This window comes from Somniosus microcephalus, chromosome 16, assembly GCF_052327205.1.
Source record: "Somniosus microcephalus isolate GS21.2 chromosome 16, FLI_Smic_1.0, whole genome shotgun sequence".
NCBI lineage: Eukaryota > Metazoa > Chordata > Chondrichthyes > Squaliformes > Somniosidae > Somniosus > Somniosus microcephalus.
In genome coordinates, this window is record NC_141002.1 from 103,126,269 (window position 1) to 103,143,592 (window position 17,324).

At 53.3% G+C, this 17,324-nt stretch overlaps 1 protein-coding gene across 24 annotated transcripts in view; it reads right to left on the reverse strand.

Moving 5' to 3' along the window:
* Positions 1-17,324, reverse strand: part of mybpc1 (myosin binding protein C1) — a 140,183-nt gene that overhangs the window by 42,041 nt on the left and 80,818 nt on the right. For all 24 annotated transcript variants that reach the window (XM_086009610.1, XM_086009614.1, XM_086009609.1 and 21 more), the window contains 3 exons: positions 13,915-14,039; positions 12,338-12,443; positions 7,310-7,470 (listed from right to left, as the gene is read on the reverse strand). In XM_086009610.1, coding sequence (XP_085865736.1) covers positions 7,310-7,470; positions 12,338-12,443; positions 13,915-14,039 — 392 coding nt within the window. The remainder of the gene's footprint in view (positions 1-7,309; positions 7,471-12,337; positions 12,444-13,914; positions 14,040-17,324) is intronic.

A 17,324-nucleotide genomic window follows, 5' to 3' on the forward strand; every position in this document is an offset into this window, starting at 1 on the left:
GACTGGGCAAGGGCGACAGGTTTCCTCCCCTAAAGGGTCATTAGGAAAGAAAGACTTGTATTTCTACAGCGCCTTTCATGACCACCAGATGTCCCAAAGCGCTTTACAGCCAATGAAGTACTTTTGAAGTGTAGTCACTGTTGTAATGTAGGAAACACGGCAGCCAATTTGCGCACAGCAAGCTCCCACAAACAGCAATGTGATAATGACCAGAGAATCTGTTTTTAGTGATGTTGGTTTAGGGATAAATATTGGCCCCAGGACACCGGGGAGAACTCCCCTGCGCTTCTTCAAAATAGTGCCGTGGGATCTTTTACGTCCACCTGAGAGAGCAGACAGGGCTTTGGTTGAACATCTTATCCGAAAGACAGCACCTTTGACAGTGCAGCACTCCCTCAGTACTGCCCCTCTGACAGTGCAGCACTCCCTCAATACTGCACATGCGGCAGTGCAGCACTCCCTCAGTACTGCCCCTCCGACAGTGCAGCACTCCTTCAGTACTGCCCCTCCGACAGTGAAGCACTCCCTCAATACTGCCCCTCCGACAGTGCAGCGCTCCCTCAGTACTGCCTCTCCGACAGTGCAGCACTCGCTCAGGACTGCCCCTCCGACAGTGCGGCGCACCCTTAGTACTGCCCCTCCGACAGTGTAGCGCTCCTTCAGTACTGCCCCTCCGACAGTGCAGCACTCCCTCAGTACTGCCCCTCTGACTGTGTAGTGCTCCCTCAGTACTGCCCCTCCGACAGTGCAGCACTCCATCAGTACTGCCCATCCAAAAGCGCAGCGCTCCCTCAGTACTGCCCCTCCGACAGTGCGGCGCTCCCTCAGTACTGCCCATCCGACAGTGCAGCGCTCCCTCAGTACTGCCCCTCTGACAGTGCAGCGCTCCCTCAGTACTGCTCCTCCGACAGTGTAGTGATCCCTCAGTACTGCCCCTCTGACAGTGCAGCACTCCGTCAGTACTGCCTCTCCGACAGTGCAGCACGCGCTCAGTACTGTCCCTCTGACAGTGCGGCGCTCCCTAAGTACTGCCCCTCCGACAGTGCAGCGCTCCCTCAGTACTGCCCCTCCGACAGTGCGGCACTCCCTCAGTACTGCCACTCTGACAGTGCAGCGCTCCCTCATACTGCCCGACTGACAGTGCAGCGCTCCCTCAGTACTGCCCCTCCGACAGTGCGGCACTCCCTCAGTACTGCCCCTCTGAAAGTGCAGCGCTCCCTCAGTACTGCCCCTCCAACAGTGCGGCGCTCCTTCAGTACTGCCCCTCCGACAGTGCGGTGCTCCCTCAGTACTGCCCCTCCAACAGTGCAGCGCTCCCTCAGTACTGCCCGACTGACAGTGCGGCGCTCCCTCAGTACTGCCCCTCCGACAGTGCGGCACTCCCTCAGTACTGCCCCTCCGACAGTGCAGCGCTCCCTCAGTACTGCCCCTCTGACAATGCAGCGCTCCCTCAGTACTGCCCCTCCGACAGTGCGGCACATCCGCAGTACTGCCCCTCCGACAGTGCGGCGCTCCCTCAGTACTGCCCCTCCGACAGTGCAGCGCTCCCTCAGTACTGCCCCTCCGACAGTGGGGCGCTCCCTCAGTACTGCCCCTCCGACAGTGCGGCGCTCCCTCAGTACTGCCCCTTCAACAGTGCGGCGCTCCCTCAGTACTGCCCCTCCGACAGTGCGGCGCTCCCTCAGTACTGCCCCTCTGACAGTGCAGTGCTCCCTCAGTACTGCCCGACTGACAGTGCGGCGCTCCCTCAGTACTGCCCCTCTGACAGTGCAGCGCTCCCTCAGTACTGCCCCTCCGACAGTGCGGCACTCCCTCAGTACTGCCCCTCCGACAGTGCAGCGCTCCCTCAGTACTGCCCCTCTGACAGTGCAGCGCTCCCTCAGTACTGCCCCTCCGACAGTGCGGCGCACCCGCAGTACTGCCCCTCCGACAGTGCGGCGCTCCCTCAGTACTGCCCCTCTGACAGTGCAGCGCTCCCTCAGTACTGCCCCTCCGACAGTGGGGCGCTCCCTCAGTACTGCCCCTCCGACAGTGCGGCGCTCCCTCAGTACTGCCCCTCCAACAGTGCGGCGCTCCCGCAGTACTGCCTCTCCGACAGTGCGGCGCTCCCTCAGTACTTCCCCTCTGACCGTGCGGCGCTCCCGCAATACTGCCCCTCCGACAGTGCAGCACTCCCTCAGTACTGCACTGGAGTGTCAGCCGTGAACCAGTTGGGTTTTTAATCGACAGTCCGACAGCTTCATGGTCACTTTTACTGATTCTGGCTTTTTATTTCCAGATTGTAGTTTTGTAACTGAATTCAAACGACACTACCTACCGTTAGGATGACATTGCTCTATCTAGTGCAAAAAGAAAACACTGCAGATGCTGGAAATCTGAAACAAAAACAGAAAATGCTGGAAATACTCAGCAGGTCAGGCAGCATCTGTGAAGAGAGAAACAGAGTTAACGTTTCAGGTCGATGGCCTTTCGTCAGAACGTTCTGATGAAAGTTCATCGACCTGAAACGTTAACTCTGTTTCTCTCTTCACAGATGCTGCCCTGACCTGCTGAGTATTTCCAGCATTTTCTGTTTTTATTGCTCTATCTAGGTTGTGTTGCTTTTTAAAATAATATGACAGTGTTGTGGCTGCCGCGGAACACGAATGGAGGCCGAACCAATCTGAGGAACACATGGCTTTTATTACATTCTCTTGAGAGATGGCTGCCCCAGCTCCTCTCTCTGCTAAACCCGAAAACGGACTGAGGGCGACACCCGCGCTTTTGAGTACACACTGAGGGCGACGCCCGCTCCTTTGTCATGCCTTAAAGGCAGCATGCTTCTTAAAGGCAAGGTGCCCGATTTATTGTCCACGGATGGAAAAGTGGATTGCGCCCGTTTAGGTGGCGATCCGCCACACAGCTCCCCCCAGAATTCGCTTAGGAGGTGTGGACGAGACGGTGCGGTGGTCTGATGGGCCGGCCGGAGCGGCTCTTGTAGGACGCCGGTGGACGTGGAACGGCCGGGCGTGGAGCAGCCGGGTGTACTGGCTTGAGGGCAGGTCGGCCGCGTGGCGGTGGACGAGCTACTGGGACCTGCTCACCGGGCTCCGAGTGTGCTGGCTTGAGTCGGTCAACCGACACTTTTTCAGTCCTGTTGCCCACTTGTAGGGCGAAAAATTTGTCCCCAGCCTGTAGCACTTTGTAGGGCCCGTCGTACGGGGGTTGAAGGGGTCCGCGGTCGGCATCGTGCCGGACGAAAACGAACCGTGCCTGGTGCAGGCTTAGCGGGACGTGTGAGGTGGATTTGCCGTGCCGGGCAATGGGCACCGGGGCGAACTGTAGCGCCGGTGAGGCGAAGTCGTGGCGTTGCTGGTCGGCTGACCAGGGTGTCGTGGCGGTGGGCAGGAACTCGCCGGGTACGCGCAGCGGCTGGCCGTACACGAGCTCTGCTGCCGATGCGTGGAGGTCTTCTTTAACCGCGGAGCGCAGGCCGAGGAGGACCCACGGGAGTCGGTCGGTCCAGGCGCCGTCCTGGATGCTGGCTCGAAGAGATGCCTTCAAGGATCTGTGGAACCGCTCACACAGTCCGTTGGCTTGGGGGTGGTACACTGTGGTGCGGTGAATGGTCACCCCGAGATTGCGTGCGATGGCGGTCCAGAGTTCAGAGGTAAATTGCGGACCTCTGTCCGACGTCATGTCGGAGGGGACGCCGAACCGTGCGACCCAGGTGCTGACGAAGGCTCTGGCGATGTCGGCGGTGGTGGTAGAGGTCAGTGGAATTGCCTCGGGCCAGCGCGTGGTGCAGTCGACGATCGTCAGCAAGTGCGTGTGGCCTTGCGACGGCGGCAGGGGCCCGACGATGTCCACGTGGATGTGGTCGAATCTACGTGAAGGGACGGTGAACTCCTCGAGGGGTGCTTTCGTGTGTTGCTGCACCTTGGCCCGTTGGCAGGCTAGGCAGGAGATGGCCCAAGTACGCACATCCTTGCGAAGGCCGCGCCAGACAAAGCGGTTGGCTACCAATTTGATGGATGCACGGGTGCCGGGGTGGGAGAGGTTGTGGAGAATCTCGAATACCCGGCGGCGCCAGGACGCTGGGACGACGGGCCGAGGTTGAGATAGGGATATGTCGCACTTGACCGTGACTGCGGTCGGGCCGCAGGCGACGTCGGCCAGGCGTAGCCCTGGTAGGTTGGTAGGTGCGGAGAGCAGATCAGGGTCCGTGAGCTGGTCTGCTGCGAGTTGAGCGTAGTCGACTGCCAGGTGTGCGGCATGGATGGCAGGGCGGGAGAGGCAGTCGGCTACCACGTTGTCTCGGCCGGAGACGTGTTGGATGTCCGTGGTGAACTCGGACACTGCCGCGAGCTGGCGCTGCTGCCTGGCGGACCAGGGGTCGGTTGTCTTTGCCATTGCGAATGTCAGGGGTTTGTGGTCGACAAACGCAGTGAAGGGGTGGCCCTCCAGCAAAAACCGAAAATGGCGGACCGCCAGGTACAGCGCGAGGAGCTCGCGGTCGAAGGTGCTGTACTTGACCTCCGGGGGGCGTAGTTGGCGGCTGAAGAAGGCAAGTGGTTGCCAGGCGCCGTTGACCCACTGCTCGTACACGGCGCCGACCGCGTGGTCGGAGGCGTCCGTGGTGAGTGCTACTCTGGCATTGGGCCGTGGGTGCGCGAGCAGGGTGGCGTCAGCGAGCGCGGTCTTGGTGGAGTTGAAGGCGGCTGATACGTCTGCCGTCCATTCGACCGCCATCTTGCTGCTCCTGCCCCGGAGGGCTTCATACAGGGGCCTCATGAGGGACGCCGCTTTGGGGATGAAGCGGTTGTAGAAATTCATCATCCCGAGGAACTCCTGGAGTCCTTTGATGGTGGTGGGACAGGGAAATTGCTGGACGGCCTGCACCTTGGTGGGCAGGGGAATGGCCCCAGCATGGGTGATGTGGTGGCCGAGGAAGTCGATCTTGTCCAGGCCGAACTGGCACTTGGCTGGGCTGAGGATGAGCCCGTGGTCGCTGAGGCGCCCGAACAGGATGCGAAGGTGTTCGAGGTGTTCCTGCTTGGAGGAACTGGCTACCAGGATGTCGTCCAGGTAGACGAACAGGAACTTCAGGTCCCGAAGGACCGAGTCCATGAGCCGTTGGAATGCCTGGGCCGCATTTTTGAGGCCGAAGGGCATCCGCAGGAACTCGAAAAGCCCGAAGGGGGTGATTACGGCCATCTTGGGGACGTCCGCGGGGTGGACGGGGACTTGGTGGTAGCCGCGCACCAGGTCGACTTTGGAAAAGACTGAGTGGCCGGCCAGTCTAGCCGAGAAGTCCTGAATGTGCGGCACGGAGTACCGATCAGGGGTGGTGGCATCGTTGAGGCGGCGGTAATCCCCACAGGGGCGCCAACCCCCGCCTGGTTTGGGGGCGATGTGGAGTGGGGAGGCCCAGGGACTGTTGGAGCGGCGGATGATGCCGAGCTGTTCCATAGTGGCAAACTCGGTCCGCGCGATCTCCAGTTTGGCCGGGTCCAGCCTGCGGGTGTGGGCGTACACTGGGGGGCCTGTGGTGGGGATGAAGTGTTCCACCCCATGTTTGGCGACCTCCGCGGAGAAGGTCGGGTTGGTGAGGGCCGGGAATTCGGCCAGGAGTGCCGAGTAGTCATCCGTGGCCCGGGCGTGGCACTGTGACGCCATGTCGGCGGGTTGACGGGGGGCCATGGCGCCCAGGATGGGGGACATGGTGTTCATGTCCACGAGGCGGTGTCGAGGGATGTCTACCAGTAGGCCGTGGGCGCACAGGAAGTCTGCGCCGATGAGAGGGGAGAGTACCTTGGCAGTGATGAACTCCCATCGGTAGCGGCGACCAGCGAGGTCGAGGGTGACTGTGCGGGTACCGTACGTCCGGATGTCCGAGCCGTTAGTGGCAGCCAGCGCCTGTCCTCGTTCGCCCTTTTGGATGTCGAGGGCGGAGGCCGGGATGATGCTGTGCTGAGCTCCAGTGTCGCACAGGAACCGGCGGCCGGTTTTGTCATCCGTGACGTACAGCAGGGAGCCCGCGTGGCCCACGGCCATTGCGGGGGCTGGTACGGGGGCGGACTTGAAGGAGCAGGGAGGTGTGCACCGTTGTGCCCTGGCGCCGAACCGTGCGTGGTAGTAACAGTAGCCCGGGTTTGTGAGGCGCGAAGGCCCCGTGGGCCCCGTGGCTGGGCCTTGTGGCCGCGTGGTGGCCGGTGAGGGGCGCACCCAGGCTGTGGCTGCCCGGTCCGGAGCGACGTCGTGGCTGGAGTGAGCGGACAGCAGCTTATCGGCCTCGTCGGCCAGGGCTTCTAGGTCCATGAGGCCGGACGCCACGATCGCTGGGCGGATGCTGGGAGGTAGCTGGTGGATGAACAGCGTGCGGAAGAAGGACCCGGGTGGGCTCTCGTCGGTGAGTGAGAGCATGTGGGAGAGGAGGTCTGACGGTGAGGCGTCACCGAGGCCTGGAAGGTCGAGGAGGCGGCAGTTTCGCTGGTATGTCGAGGTCGTAAATTTTTTAAGGAGCGCGGCCTTAAGAGGTGCATACTTGCCCTCCTCTGGTGAGTTCTGCAGCGCTATCCAGACCTTCGTGACTATGGAGCTACCGAGTGATGCGACGAGGTAGTCATACTTCGTCCCATCTGTGGTGATGTGTCGCAGCCGGAATCGGGACTCAGCTTGGAGGAACCAGGCTTCGGGCTGGTTTTCCCAAAACTCCGGCAGTTTCACGGAAACTGCGTTCGTGTCCGCCATTGCAGTGCTCGGAATACGTTCTGAGCGTCGGGGTCACCAATGTTGCGGCTGCCGCGGTACACGAATGGAGGCCGAACCGATCTGAGGAACACATGGCTTTTATTACATTCTCTTGAGAGATGGCTGCCCCAGCTCCTCTCTCTGCTAAACCCGAAAACGGACTGAGGGCGACACCCGCGCTTTTGAGTACACACTGAGGGCGACGCCCGCTCCTTTGTCATGCCTTAAAGGCAGCATGCTTCTTAAAGGCAAGGTGCCCGATTTATTGTCCACGGACGGAAAAGTGGATTGCGCCCGTTTAGGTGGCGATCCGCCACAACAGCTACGATCACCTCACACTAAAAACCTCAGTTTGGAAAGAGTCATACAGTACTTACTGACATGAATCAACTGAGCAGCCTGCGGGTGGCGCTGTCCAGGGAGAGTATAAATACTCGGGCACGGGCCCAGCTTGTGCAGGACATTTTTAACAGGAACTAGTGAAGGACACAACCAGACCTCCATGTTGTAAAACAGTTGATTAAAGCTTTGTTTAATGCTTAGACCAAGTGCCTAGTAGTTTTCTTACATCACTTACTATCAACTTTCAGCACTGCCGAAGATTGCCCTCCAGTAGCCTTTACCGAGTACGTTCCTGAATCAGCCTTGTTCGCCTCTGGGATGATAAGCCAGTGCTTTGTTCCTTCAGTCCTAAACCGGTGTTTGGGTGAAGCGCCGAGTTCAACACCATTTTTATACCTGGGGAAGAGGACGACCAAAATCTGATTAGGACACCAGCAAACCAGAAACTGAGTATGATTTTTTTTAAAGACAACTAACACACCACAAACTGAGTGGATTAAATGGCCGTTTCAGATGCTTATAGACTGATACAGCACAGGAGGCCATTCGGTCCATCGTGCCTGTGGCAGCTCTTTTGAACGAGCTCTCCAATTAGTCCCGCTCCCCTGCCTCTTTCCCCATAGCCCTGCAAATGTTTTCCTCCTGTCAAATATTTATCCAATTCCTTTTTGAAAGTTACTATTGAATCTGCTTCCACCACCCTTTCAGGCAGTGCATTCCAGACCACAACAACTTGCTGGTTCTTTTGCCAAATACCTTAAATCTGTGTCCTCTGGTTACCGACCCTCCTGCCAATGGAAGCAGTTGCTCCTTATTTACTCTATCTAAACCCTTCATAAATCAGAGAAATTTCAGCACAGGAGGAGGAGGCCGTTCAGCCCATCGTGCCTGTGCTAGCTCTTCAACTGGAACTAATCCCAATTACCTCCCCTTCCCAGTAATCTTTTACAGTGCTCCTTTCCAAATACTTATCCAATTCCCTTTTCAGTTATGCTACAGTCTCTGCCTCAATAGTCACTTTTGTTAATGCATTCCATATTAGAACAGAAGAATTAGGAGCAGGAGTCGGCCATTCGGCCCCTCGAGCCTGCTCCGCCATTCAATAAGATCATGGCTGATCTTTGATCTCCACTCCACCTTCCCGCACTATCCCCATATTCCTTGATTCCGTTCGAGTCTAAAAATCTATCCATGTCAGCCTTGAATATACTCAACGACTCAGCATCCACAGCCCTCTGGGGGAGAGAATTCCAAAGATTCACAACCCTCTGAGTGAAGAAATTCCTCCTCATCTGAGTCCTAAATGGCCGACCCCTTATCCTGAGACTGTGACCCCTGGTTCTAATAACCTTCTCTCTGAAGTCATTTGTTTTAACTTCCCCCTTCATTCTTCAATTGATAATCCTCAGTCAACACCATCTTCTTGCCAATTTGCCAACTCCTGGAAACAATCACTACTTATACTCTCAAAAACTCGCTCATCAATTTGTAAAACTCAATCAGATTCCGCCTTGGCTCTCTGTTCCAGTGAAAAAGTCTTCAGGTTTTCAAATTTTTCTTCACCTTTATAATCTCTTGTTCCTAGTACAGGTTGAGCTTCCCAAATCCGGAGTGTTCCGGACTCCGGGACGATTGGTGGCAGGGGTCCAGAATCCGCAAAATGTTCCGGAATCTGGACGCCCTGAGGGAGGCTTACCAAAAACACAACCTGGGCCCAGGCATTTCCGGACTCGGCACGTGTTTCTGATGTCCGAAGTCCGGAAATATCGTAACTTAGGCTTGGGCATTTCTGGACTTCATATATCAGAAACACGTTCCGAAGTCCGTTAAAAAAACCGGCTCGACCTCGGTCCCAAGGTTGCCGGATTCGGGACGCTCAACCTGTATTATTCCAGTCAATCTTCGCTGTCACCTTCCCATGGCTGTGATATCCTTGCTATAATGGGTGCCCAGAACTGCACGCTTCAGTGGCCTAACCAACGTCTTGTACAAGTTCTAATTCCTTGCTTTTGTAACTAGGCCATAGAGATTTACCACACAGAAGAACGAGGCCATTCTGTCCGTCGCGTCCGTGTCGGCTCTTTTCTGGAACAATCCAGAACCAATCCACCTGTCCCACTCTCTCCCCGTTGCAAATCCAAGGGGGGGCAATTTTTTACCTTCACCGTTTGGGCGATAAACTGACTGACGATTCACCCACCCAGGCACAGGCACGATGGGCCGAATGGCCTCCTTCTGTGCTGCATCATTCTATGATTGCAGAATCAACTGATTATGCCATTTCCACAGAAATAAAAATCAGGCGGGTTCTATAACGGGCAGGCGATTTGTTCTGCCCATTCACGACCAAAATGTTCACGGTGAAAATTGCCCCTAACATCTGCTTTCCTCAACGAAGGAGTTCAAACAGGAGGCGTTGCAAGCAAACATCAGTTTGATTGATTTTATATGTTCATTAGTCCCGTGGGCTTTACCTGCTTTACTTGTTTTTCTTTCCTGATCTCTCTCTTTCTCTCGCTCTCTCGTTGACTTGCCTGCTTCAGCTTCTCTCTTTCCGACCATAGTCCATATCTCGAAGGTGCCCGTTGTGAAGGGGGAAGCAGTCAATCATCGAAAGCAGTCGCATTATCCAATGATCCCTCCCTGGACTCGCCCCTCATTATCTCTGTGACCTTCTCCAGCTCCTCAACCCTCCGAGATCTCTGCACTCCTCCAATTCTGGCCTCTTGAGCATCCCTGATTTTAATCGCTCCACCATTGGCGGCCATTCCTTCAGCTGCCTGGGCCCTAAGCTCGAATTCCTTCCCCAAACCTTTCCGCCTCTCTCTGCTCCTTTAAGGCACTCCTTAAAACCTACCTCTTTGACCAAGCTTTTGGTCACCTGTCCTAATATCGCCTTATGTGGCTCGGTGTCAAATTTTGTTGGATTACGCTCCTGTGAAGCACCTTTAAGGGTGCTATATAAATGCTCGTTGTTGTGAACTGCAGCACTAATGGATTAAGCTAGTTTCTTTCCTATCTTCACATAAAATGGCTACCATGTATGCTTTTTAATGAAATCAAGGAAGTAACCTCATATTGAACTGAACTTTGCATAACTTATGAAATATATTTGTTAAAAAAGTCAGTGAATTAAAGAGAATAAACCACTTGTGACCAGGGTGATTCATTCAATCATACTCCTAACACATGGTGTTATCATAGAATCATAGGGGGAGAAATTTGATATAGCCCCGTTAGGGGCGCTAGTCCTGGCGATGCGCAAAGTTTAGCGCCAGGCGCAATTTAGCGCCACCTAGCGCGATATTGGGTCGTAGCGCCCCTGAAGGTGATTGCGGCGCTAAATCAGGCGCTGCACGATACTCTTAAGGCGCTAACCCGGTGGCGCAACCCAATTTCGCGGCGGCGGGACGCAGTGCAGGTGCTGTCAATAATCACTTTCCCCGAGACACACTGGCGCCGGCCAGCTCTTAAAGGGGCGGGTCATCAGCCACAGGCACAGAGGATAGCCCTTGTCCCCGAGAAGCCAGCCTTCTGGGTGAGTCGGGGCCTCGAAAAGGTCTGCCACAGAAGTCTGGCGCAGGATGAAGGCGTCGTGGAAGCTGCCTGGGAACTGTGCATTCACTGCGAGGATCTGCTGTCGGTTGTCACAGACCAGCTGGACATTCAAGGAATGGAACCCCTTGCGGTTGCGAAACTCCTCCGGATTGAAAACAGGTGCCCGCAAAGCCACGTGCGTGCAGTCAATGGCACCCTGCACCATGGGGAAGTCCGCTATTGCAGCGAAGCCCTCTGCGCGCTCCCGCTGCTTGTCCAGGGTCATTGGGAAGGAGATGTACTGCCGCCTCCTTTTAAACAGGGCATCAGTCACTTGACGGATGCAGCAATGCATCGCAAACTGCGAGATGCTGGCTATGTCCCCAGATGCAGCCTGAAAAGAGCCGCTCGCGTAAAAGTTCAGGGCAACAGTCATCTTCACAGCCACCGACAGAGATGTCCTGCACCTTATCTGAGGCTGCAGATCTGTCTGAAGCAGGTGGCACAGCTCAGTCACCACCTCCTTTCTAAATCGCAGCCTTCTGACACACTGCTCCTCCGACATGTTCATGTAGGAAAACTGCTGTCGGAAAACCCTGCCAGCGTAAGGTCTGGTGTGGCGACGTCTGTTGGCCCTCCTCTGTCTGGCCATGCCCGCCCCCCTCTCCCTGCGTCTCTGTGCCCTTTCCAGATGATTCAGCAGCAGGACGTTCCCCTCCAATGCAGCCCCCATAATAAGTGCGCACAGGAAGTTTTCCCGTTGTAAATGCTCACCAACAGCAAGGCGATGGTCAGAAGGCTGAAGTTCCTCTGCCTGCGCGGGCTCAGTGGTCAAAAGGCTCTCTGTGTGCAGCTCAGCAACTCTTTGTAACTCTCGAAGAAGTTGTGCTCCAGAAACGGCTGCCGCTTTTAAACCACACCAGTCCCCTTTAAATAACGCCCCCCCAGGCCGAGAGCGACTGGGTAAGGCTCCAGGTAAGCTGTCACTATTAGCGCCAGGTGCTACGAAGGGGGGCACCACTGAATTTCCAGTCCGGGGCGCCCAAAAGGCGTTGCACACTCAAATGACGTCATAATCAGCCGACGCTAAATGCATGCTCAATATGGGGCGAGGCACTAGGCTCCCTGCGCCCGGCCGGAAATTGGCTAGCGCCCCACTTCTCGGCCTCTTTAGGCGCTAATCGGTGGCGCTAACAACCGAATTTCTCCCCCATAGAATCTTACAGCACAGAAGGAGGCCATTCGGCCCATCGTGCCTGTGCCGGCTCTTTGAAAGAGCTCTCCAATTAGTCCCACTCCCCACCCCACCCCCCGCTCTTTCCCTATAGCTCCGTAATTTTTTTCTTTTCAAGTATTTATCCAATTCGACTATGTCTCCCTCTCACCCCCATAGTTTATTCTGTGTAACTCACCAAATGTGGCCTGTACCCTCTCTATATTTAATAAACATGAAGGCATCATGGGGTATGGGGATGAGAGCGGGAATATGGTATTGAGACAGAGGATCAGCCATGATCGTATTGAGTGGCGGAGCAGGCTCGAAGGGTCGAATGGCTGACTCCTGCTCCTATTTTTCTATGTTTCTATGCTTCTAAACGCTCAGTTCAGTCTGTACAATATGGTTAGCATTCACTTTAAATCATGCTCTTGCAATCCTGTTTCAAGTGTTTGTAAAACGCCCTTTTCTTTTTGAACTAACAAGGTCCCGAGATCAGGGTTCCCATACCATTTCAGTTGTGCGTCTTCTTCCGACACTTCGCATTCCAATTCCACCCGGTCACCAACCAGCTCGTTCAGATCCACCAGCTGACGAGTGATTAAAATGGGAGGCTCTGCAAGGAAACACCACAATGTAGGAGGATCAAAACCATAGGGTCACTCAATAGCCATTCTGCCCATTCCTCCTCAATCTTGCCATTTCAGTGACACATCTTTTAAGTTATACCTGAAATCCACCATGGAGAAGGGACTTCAGACAGATACCAGTTAGGACCTGGTTCCTAATGGACCAAGTTTTCATTGATACACTCTGGTTATTACAGGTCCTCATCCAAAAAAAACCCCCACAAGAATCAGATGATCCTGGATGATGATTCATGTCTAAGGTCAGAGCACGTGGAACAAGTAGCAGAATGGATCGCAAGCTGGCCACAAAACAGAAAACAGAGAGTAGGGGTTAAAGGTAGTTACTCAGACTGGTGGAAGGTGGGAAGTGTGGTATCGGACCCTGTTCTGACCGCACATCCGCTCCATCAGCACGCCCCGCAGGGAATGGTGCTGGGTCCACTGTTGTTCACCATTTACATAAACGATTTGGACTTGGGAATCGAAAGTGCAATTTCAAAATTTGCGGATGACACCAAATTGGGGGGTGTAGTTAATAGAGGAGGACCGCGACAAAATACAGGAAGACAATAATAAACTTGCAGAATAGGCGTGCAAATGACAAATTAATTTCAATATAGATAAGTGTGAGGTTGTGCATTTTGGTAGGAGGAATAAGGAGGCCACATACTGCTTGGAAAATAGTCTAACTGGTGTAGAGGAGCAAAGGGATCTGGGGATACAGATTCACAAATCATTAAAAGTAGAGACACACATTAGCAAAGCCATAATAAAAAGCTAAAAGCACTGGTTTCATTTCTAGAGGAATGGAATTGAAAAGCAGTGAGAGTTTATGTTAAGTTTGTAGAGAACCTTGGTTAGACCACACTTGTAGTACTGTGCACAGTTCTGGTCTCCATATTACAAAAGGGATATAGAAGCACTGGAGATTTACAAGAATGATACCAGAACTGAGAGGTTATAATTATCAGGAAAGATTGAACAGGTTGGGGCTCTTTTCTCTAGAAAAGCAGGGTGACCTGATAAGATTATGAAGGGGTTCGATAGGGTAGACGTAGAGAAGATGTTTCCACTTGTGGGGGTGACCAGAACCAGGGGCCGTAAATATAAGATAGTCACTAATAAATCCAACAGGGAACTCAGGAGAAACTTCCTTATCCAGCGAGTGGTGAGAATGTGGAACTCGCTACCACAGGGAGTGGTTGCGGCGACTAGCACAGATATATTTAAGGGGAAGCTGGATAAACACATGAGGGAGAAAGAAATAGAAGGTTCTGATAGGTTGAGATAAAGAGATGTGGGAGGAGGCTCGAGTGGAGCAGAAACACTGACCAGTCACGCTGAATGGCTGGTTCCTGTGCTGTAAATTTTATGTAATTCTAAAGAACAGGAAGGCAGCAAAAAAACGTACAAAGAATGAAGAGGAACAGTACAGAGGAGGTTTTGTGATTTATTTACCTTTAACAAACAATTCTGTCGTACACTTCTCGTCCCCGGCTTTTACCTGGTACGCTGCATCATCTGCCATTGTGCAATTTTTTATCGTCAACATACGCAACGTCCCCTTATGTTCAAAGATATATCTGTTAAAAATTGCAAAGAAAGAAGTCATTAAATACCAGCTCAACAGGTCAGTTTGGTGAGAGTTTATTTGGAATACTACAGCTGACTTTCCAATTCCATCTCCCTCCTCAGCTTCCCACTCATGCTGAAGCTAAAAGTGCACAACCTTGGGTGTCTTGTTTGATCCTCAAACCCCATATCCTGTCCATCACCGAGATTGTCCTTTTCCACCTCAGCAACATCACCCACCTCTGCTGTTACCCATCCCCCATCAGTAATGAAACCATCGCCTCATTCGTGCTTAGGTCAGTTTTCTTTACATTTATTCTTGGGATGTGAGTAAACGTTGGCAAGGCTGGCATTCATTGCCCCAGCCTAGTTGCCCCGAGAAGGTGGTGGTGGGCCGCCTTCTTGAAAGACTACAGTGGCAGTTCGATACAACGGACTGCTGAGCTAGCCCACTCTTTAAACTGTTGCAGTCCATGTGGTGATGGTGTTCGGTAGGCAAACCCCTGGCTGGGGAGTCCAGAACTAGGGGTCACAGTCTCAGGATAAGGGGTCAGCCATTTAGGACTGAGATGAGGAGATCTTCATTTCTTCACTCAGAGGGTTGTGAATCTTTGGAATTCTCTACCCCAGAGGGCTGTGGAGGCTCAGTCATTGAGTATATTCAAGGCTGAGATCAATAGATTTTTGGACTCTATGGAAATCAAGGTATATGGGGAGCGGGCGGGAAAGTGGAGTTGAGGTCAAAGATCAGCCATGATCTTACTGAATGGCGGAGCAGGCTCGAGATGCTGTGCAAATAAACATCCTGATGCAATTTCTTTCAACACATCCCTTAGCGGCATTGCAAGATCCATCCTACGTAAACTCCAACTCACAAACTCCGCTGTCTGCATCCTATCCCACAGTACGAAGGGAGCGCTGCGCTATCGGAGGTGTCGTTTTTCAAGTAAGGTGTTAAACCGAGGCCTTTGTCTGCCTGCTCCCTAAAAGATCCCACGGTACTATTTTGAAGAAGAGCAGGGGAGTTATCCCCGGTGTCCTGGCCAATATTTATCCCTCAACCAACATCACTGTAAGAGAGATGATTTGATCATTATCTCATTACCTCTAGACTTGACTATTCCAAGGCACTCCCGGCTGGCCTCCAATTTTCTACCCTCTGTAAACTTGAGGTCATCCAAAACTCTGCTGCCCGTGTCCTAACTCGCACCAAGTCCTGTTAAGCCATCAGCCCTGTGCTCGCTGACCTACATTGCCTCCCAGTAAAGCAATGCCTTGATTTTAAAATTCTCATCCTTGTTTTCAAATTCCTCCAAGGCCCTCGCCCCTCCCCATCTTTGTAACCTTCTCCAGCCCTACAACCCTCCGAGATCTCTGCGCTCCTCCAATTCTGGCCTCTTGCCCATCCCCGATTTTAATCGCTCCACTATTGGTGGCCGTGCCTTCAGCTGCCTGGGCCCAAGCTCTGGAATTCCCTCCCTAAACCTCTGCGCCTCTCTCTCCTTCTTTAAGGTGCTCCTTAAAACCTACCTCTTTGACCAAGCTTTTGGTCATCTGCCCTAATATCGCCTTATGTGGCTCAGTGTCAAATTTTGTTTGATAATCGCTCCTGTGAAGCACCTTGGGATATTTTACTACATTAAAGGCGCTGTATAAATACAAGTTCTTGCTGTTGTTGTATGTGGGAGCTTGCTGTGCACAAATTGTCTGCTGCATGTCTTCAACAGTGGCTACACTTCAACCTCGGCGAGGCCTCGGCGCTACTAAAGGTGAGCGGGAGCCCAGTAGAGCGGGAGCCCAGGAGAGAGCGGGAGCCCCAGGAGAGAGCGGGAGCCCCAGGAGAGAGCGGGAGCCCCAGGAGAGAGCGGGAGCCCAGGAGAGAGCGGGAGCCCCAGGAGAGAGCGGGAGCCCCAGGAGAGAGCGGGAGCCCCAGGAGAGAGCGGGAGCCCCAGGAGAGAGCGGCTATAACAGACTGGTGAGTGTAAACATAGAAACATAGAAGATAGGAGCAGGAGTAGGCCATTCGGCCCCTCGAGCCTGCTCCGCCATTTAATGAGATCATGGCTGATCATCCAAATTTAGTACCCTGTCCCTGCCTTCTCCCCATATCCCTTGATCCCTTTAGCCTGAAGAAATATATCTAACTCCTTCTTGAATATATTTAATGAATTGGCCTCCACTGCCTTCTGTGGTAGAGAATTCCACAGGTTCACCACTCTCTGGGTGAAGAAATTCCTCCTCATCTCTGTCCTAAATGGCTTACCCCTTATCCTTAGACTGTGACCCCTGGTTCTGGACTCCCCGGCCATCGGGAACATCCTTCCTGCATCTAGTCTGTCTAGTCCTGTTAGAATTTTATAAGTTTCAATGAGATCCCCTCACATTCTTCTAAACTCCAGCGAGTATAAGCCCAATCGATCCAATCTCTCCTCATACGTCATTCCTGCCATCCCAGGTATCAGTCTGGTGAATCTTCGCTGCACGCCCTCCATGGCAAGAACATCCTTCCTCAGATAAGGCGACCAAAACTGCACACAATACTCAAGATGTGGTCTCACCAAGGCCCTCTACAACTGCAGCAAGACATCCTTGTTCCTGTACTCGAATCCTCTCACTACGAAGGCCAACATACCATTTGCCTTCTTAACCGCCTGCTGCACCTGCATGCTTACCTTCAGCGACTGGTGCACAAGGACACCCAGGTCTCGTTGCACTTCCCCTTCTCCCAATCTATTGCTGTTCAGATAATAATCTGCCTTCCTGTTTTTGCCACCAAAGTGGATAACCTCGCATTTATCCACATTATACTGCACCTGCCATGCTTCTGCCCAATCACCCAACCTGTCCAAATCATACTGGAGTTTCTCGGCATCCTCCTCACAGCACACACGCCCACCCAGCTTTGTGTCATCTGCAAACTTGGAGATATTACATCTCGTTCCCTCGTCTAGATCATTTATATATATTGTGAAAAGCTGTGGTCCTAGGAACAATCCCTGCGGTACCCCACTAGTCACTGCCTGCCACTCGGAAAATGACCCGTTTATTCCAACTCTTTGCTTCCTGTCTGCCAACTAGTTCTCTATCCAAGTCAGTACCTTACCCCCAATCCCATGTGCTTTAACTTTGCACGCTAATCTCTTATGCGGGACCTTATCGAAAGCCTTCTGAAAGTCCAAATACACCACATCCACTGGTTCTCCCTTATCTATTCTACCAGTTACATCCTCAAAAAATTCCAGTAGATTAGTCAAGCTTGATTTACCTTTTGTAAATCCATGTTGACTTTGTCCGAT